The sequence below is a fragment of the Olea europaea genome, unplaced genomic scaffold, assembly GCF_002742605.1.
Source record: "Olea europaea var. sylvestris unplaced genomic scaffold, O_europaea_v1 scaffold3357, whole genome shotgun sequence".
Lineage (NCBI taxonomy): Eukaryota > Viridiplantae > Streptophyta > Magnoliopsida > Lamiales > Oleaceae > Olea > Olea europaea.
The window spans coordinates 7,441-13,333 of NW_019252553.1; the positions used below are offsets into that span (position 1 = coordinate 7,441).

A 5,893-nucleotide genomic window follows, 5' to 3' on the forward strand; every position below is an offset into this window, starting at 1 on the left:
GAATTCTAATTATTAGAATCCTTAATGATTAGAATCGGATTGTTAGAATCCTTAATGATTTAGAGTACTCCACAACTTAACAACATGCACTGACAAACCAGAAACAATGAAAAGAAACAGAAATCAGCATTAGAAGGATAAAACTTGTCAAAGCCAAAACTAACTAATTTAATAATCAAAAGAATCAATCTCGAGCAACGGTGCTAAAAATTTATTATGAACTTATCCTCTAAGAGAACGGATCCTAAACGAGTAATAAAGTGATTATCAATTTTTCTTTGACTAAAATGAAATTCAACTAGATAGTAAAGCATCATCATTCGATTACTGAATATCGCCCCGAATAATCAAGGCTAATTAAAATCGAATACAATAAGTCCAAGAAACAGAAACATTCCTATCATTCTCGCTCGCATAAGAAGCAAATATATGAGCCATTTTATTCCCATTTATTCATTCAATGTAGAGAAGAAGTGACTGGATTTCCATTATCCATTAAAAAAAAAAAAATTATATGTATTACAACGATATCCACTATAACTCACATAACTCTCTCAAAGAGTACTTTAGATATGTGGAAGTCAATAGTTTCTCGAGAGCAATTAGCACGATAGTAAAATGTTTTTGCAACCATTAGAAATGTTTGCTTGACATTCTTATTAGCAACATTGGATTCACAGACAACCAACTGCACAAGCGCCTGCATGTTCTGTTCAATTTCCCTGCTGCATTTCATGATAATATTTTCTGCACTACAATCATCTATTCCCAGTACCTATTCATCACATAACACATGAAAATTGAATTCAGAAAAGAAAAGAAAAAAAAAATATTAAAAATTACACGGACTAATAAATTTATCAGTTGAATTCAGGGAAAAAAAAAAAAAAAAATCCTTCACCTTTTCATTTTGATACCATTGAAGTTGTTGACAAACTTTGTTGGTGAGTTTGGAGAGACGCTGGTATTCAGGATGCAGTATTGACTCTTCGGATACAATATGTCCTGCACAAATGTTTATTATGTTTACCAAGAGCTCTGCTCCTTCGTCGCACTTGACTCCTCTATTTAGTTTCATTAGCCATTCTCCCCACTGTCTCATACAAAATTACAAAAGACATCACAATTAACTAAGCCGTTATTTTTCTGTGTAAGAATGAAACAATGGGGAAATAATGTGAACTCACAGCATTATGTAATTGGTGGCTGATGTCTCTGCCGAGTATCCCCCATGCATCCGTCGAAGCTTGGTCTAGGATTTTCGATAATATATTGAGAATCCGATGTCCAGTCTTACTGCTGCGAGAAAATAAATATAAAAAATATAATCTACATTTAGATTATAAGTCCAAGATCTAGTTATTAGATAGACAGACTATGGTAAAAAAATTAAAACAAAAAAAAAAAATATCTACACGATTTCAGAAAAATGCTTAATGTTTTATATTGTAAAAATCAACAAATAAATTTTGGGCTAATTTACCTTTTTGTATTGGTAAGGCCATTGATTCTACTTCTGAAGTTAGCTAACAAGGCAATCCTCTCCTCCTCCGAAGTAGTTTCGTGATTGAAATAAGATACAATTATCTTACAAATAATTTGAGATTTAGCCCATGCAAGTCTCACATTTGACCTCTCTGGCTCAAATACGGTTGCAGCAGCCAAAAAATAGGCATGAAGAAGGTAATTTCTTGTTATCCCAAGCTCTTGCAAATTTTCGTTTGCATACCATCTGTGCAAGGAAATGAAGAAGGGATTAATGAAATTAGTATAGTTAAATGACAAAGATATTTGGGTTATATACTTACTCTTCGAATTCATTCCATTCAGTCTGATGTTGTGCCTGGCATTTATTGTAATCTAATTTTGCAAGATCGAGGTACACATTGTTACTGATATCTGGCATCCTACAAGGATAATAGAAGAATGCATAAATTAATTTGGAGTATTCAATTCAAGAATAAAATAGATAGAATATAAATTATATAATTATAATGTCCCTGTTTGAAGCGACTAAAAATAAGAATTTTAGTAGATTTTAATAAAAATTAATAAAATATCTGGTTAAAAAGTTGTAAATCCCATGAAATTTGTATTTAATCTTATTTTTACCTTGATTTAGATTTTTATTTATCAAAATTTTAACCTAAATCTAACAAGGACTATATTTTTGAGTGACTTTTTAGTGATAGAATAACAAAGAATGTGACATTCTAAACATATTTATATATAAAGATGTGACATTTTAGATATGTATATGATACAAAACGTATTGCATGACGATTCAATTGAAAAAGTAACATATAATGTGACTTTGGACGTGAATAATATTTTTCTTGTATTTTACATTTTCCAATATTTTTCAAATTATATTTTTCTAACCATCCACAAGATTTTCCCCTACTTACAACAACTCGTAACTTAGAGGCTTAAAGCAGTCCAATCTGCGCTTTTGGGATTCCCTACACGGCCGCACTAATTTACCACGTCCAAGCTTATACAGAAAAGTGTGAACCAGGCAAAATTCATGTTAATTTTATAAAAAATAAATTTATTGAGTCAGATTATCCCAAATGAATTAATGCTTAGTAAAGTATTACAAATAAAATTTAAAATAACAAATTTGCAACTCCAATATAGTTGTGTGTGAGAATAGCATATACCTGTACAAAGTCTTGCCAATCCATACATCAGTTGCGCCACCGTATTGCTCTATGTAGAATCTAGCCTCCACTCGGGGTAAATCAGCATACCATGGTAATTCAAGCCCTTTCATTATCTGCATCGTTGTATATCAAACAAATAATTACTCTTTGACACTGCCACGGATGTAAAGTGTAATTTATTTTTACAAAACAAAAACGAGATTAATTTTTTAGTGATGTTTATGTAAAAATTGGTTCGGTACCTCATCATGAAGTCCCTCAGATATTATCCACTTATCTACAAGATGATGAGATGCTAGCTTTTCTTGTAAAAAAGAGTAGGAGAATTTCTTGGCTTCTTCAAGAATAGTTTCTCCAGGGAATTGAACCTGAGAAGCCCTGTAGAGATTGAATATTGGAGTCGCAGATTCAATCATTTGACCCCCAAAGCAAGAAAATTTATTGTCGTTCTTGAACTGTGTGAAAACATCTGCAAAAAATGAGACATTCCGTTAAATTACTTGCTTTTTCATCCATTTGAGATCAGGTCCAGTTCTCTTAAGATATAATTCTTGTTTCTGCTTTGATAATTTTTGTTTTCCGATTTACAGAAAAAGAAAAATGAGAGATGGGTGCGCCTAACCCTACCGGGGTTAACACTAAATCCATGCAACCTTAGAAGCCTGAAACCCATGGATGTATCATCGATATCGGAAAATCCAGAATATCTTGCACTGAAAATTCCTTCGTCTGTCCAAAATCTAAAAGAGCAAATTCCATAATCAGTTGCCATAGAGATGCAAGATAATGGTGTAATTAAGCCCATATTTGACAACCATTAAAACAAAACTTTTTGAGAACTTATTAACTGCACATTATCGCAATAAAATATTATGAACGTAAACTCAAAAATTTTCTTATTTTTTAAAAACACAGTATCCAAAAAAATCACTATTTCAAAATTCATTTTTTCTTAAAAAAACACGTTTTAATGATTGTCAAATAGGGGCTAACTTTTTTTGTTTTCTTATTTTGTTTTTACCTGTAGACATAACTTAAAATGTCAGTAATTTGTGACTCGAAAAAGCGGGAAATTCCCAGGCGCTGTAGTCGATCAACAGCCCAAAGTCGTGGGAATAAATCAGCTGGATATGAATGTGGCGCTGAAGAATGATAAATTCCGTGAGAGAAAAATAAAACTTGAGAAATTTTGGTGTGACCTAATTTCAGGTAAGTAAAAATTGAATTCTTTTTTTACCTCCTCCATTAAATGTTTTCACAATATCATCCAAATATCTGAAACAGTTGTCATCTTTAGTCTCCATCAGTGCAAAGGCCGTGGAGGATGGAGAAGTTAAGAATGAACCTAGTGGAGTTTTCAGCCACAAGAGCTTTTTCCAGTCCAAATTCTGTAATCCTTCCAAGCTAAATAGAAGAGTTGTTGGTACTGTGTGAATCAGGTCTTCAGGTATCCTGTAAGATTAAAAGGCCATATTGTTATGCACGAAATCATATATAATGGAAATAAAAAATGCACGTTGTCTTCAGAGAAAAAAAAATAAATGGGACCTTTGTATTTTATTTCCTTCAATACATCTTGTTTAGTAAAAAGATGAGTATTCCTCGGTCTACATAATTGCAACTCAAAGGTATTACCTTTTCATTTTCCGATCTTTTGCAGCATAAATCTCTTTTATCACAGGAGCATCGTAGGGAATATCGTCAATGCCTAAGTTTCGGGCTCTATCAAGAAGAGCAGGAAGTACAATTTCAAATCCACAGGTCATGTTTTCTTCCTCTGCAGTTTCAAGCTTGTGTATATTTTCCTTGATAAATGTTATCCCTGAAATAATATTAAGTCATTCATTAGCCGAATGTCCCAATATTAAGAAGTTTGCTTACAAATAATCCTTGAATAATTAGTACCTTTTTCAATTTTCTGAGAATGAAGGTTCCATGATCTCAGCGCAACTACACATGCTAGTGTATTGACTAGCCGATCATATGCTAAGAAAAAATGTTCATCACCCCACGAGCCATCTGAGAGTTGATTGTCGGCAATCCATTGAAGACTTGATGGGAATTGAGGAAGATCAAGTCCATGGAGATTTCTAACAAGGGCAATCCATGCCGTGTCATAGGGTGAAAGGCTTGTTCGTCCTTCCCCCATAGTGTCCAACGTCTTCTTAAGGTAATCAATGTCCCACTTTGCCACGCTTACCTTAGGATATCATATAATTATATTACTATAGATGGTATCATACCAAATGGCAAAAGAAAAATTTAATGATGTTTAAGAATTGAAAATTTCATCTCACCTCTATGGCTTCCCCATTTTTCAGAACATCCATTTCATGTACTTGCGACAAATTTACGTAGTCTGTGATTTCCAAAAAAATAATAATAAATAAATAAATTTGACATTGTTATTGAAGTAGATACTTGACGGATATTGTTTTGTAAAATTGTTCCATTCAAATAAAACATACCGCGATGGACTACTTTCAGAATGCCTTTTCGATTGACATCACGCCCAGGCAGTGAAAGTCCTACAAAATCTGTTTTACTGTTAATTCGATTACTCAAAATATGAATGGTTGAAGAAACTATAAGGTTTGCTTCTGTCCGAATGTGCATTTATGAGCAGCAGTTCTCATCTATGAGCAGTGCACTGGCTAAAGATAAAGATAAAAGAAAAAACTCTTTAATATAAACAATCAGATGTAAAAGCTGGTGTCTCTGAGAAGGAAATATCAAGGTTTTGTTAAATTAAATAATAATATTTCTGAGGTGCAATCGAAGGTAACGTGATCAAATCTTGCTATGACTCATTCATGAAAATTGCTCAAATCTCAAGATTAAAAGAAAAAATAGAATCCGGATGATACATTAGAGAGTGAAATTAGAAAATTTTAAATTTTTTTGTATAATTACAAAGAGAATGATTTTTTTTTTTGAAAATTTGAACATCAGCAACATCATATAATTAATTATACACAAACAAAGAAAGACATCTTTACTGTGCTATTTTAGAACGATTAAGATTCAAACCACTAATTTATTTATTTTTATTTTTTTCTTTCAGAGAGTTATAAAGTATAGTCTACTATGGATGGTATTTTAACTCTAATACAATGCTAGAACAACCACAAAAATTATGAATACTAATTTGTTAAGAATTGAGGTGACTCTAGGTATAGTGTCAACATTACTAGGATAAAAATAATAATAAAATTGCAAGTAACAAT

General features: G+C 32.2%; 1 protein-coding gene across 2 annotated transcripts; it reads right to left on the bottom strand.

Annotated features, from left to right (window-relative positions):
- Positions 1–415: 415 nt before the first annotated feature.
- On the bottom strand, positions 416–5,194 carry LOC111385958 (copal-8-ol diphosphate hydratase, chloroplastic-like). 2 transcript variants are annotated; one of them, XM_023010385.1, is made up of 14 exons: positions 5,135–5,194; positions 4,964–5,025; positions 4,572–4,866; positions 4,302–4,488; positions 3,904–4,118; positions 3,688–3,808; positions 3,294–3,406; positions 2,909–3,135; positions 2,664–2,779; positions 1,809–1,907; positions 1,484–1,732; positions 1,188–1,296; positions 902–1,093; positions 416–775 (listed from the first exon to the last, which is right to left on the bottom strand). In XM_023010385.1, exons 2-14 carry the CDS (start codon positions 4,994–4,996, stop codon positions 542–544), a joined length of 2,190 nt encoding a protein of 729 aa, XP_022866153.1. In that variant the 5' UTR covers positions 4,997–5,025; positions 5,135–5,194; the 3' UTR covers positions 416–541. The 2 variants fall into 2 exon arrangements, with proteins under 2 accessions (XP_022866153.1, XP_022866151.1); XM_023010383.1 differs by having other exon boundaries at positions 1,188–1,299.
- Positions 5,195–5,893: the final 699 nt, after the last annotated feature.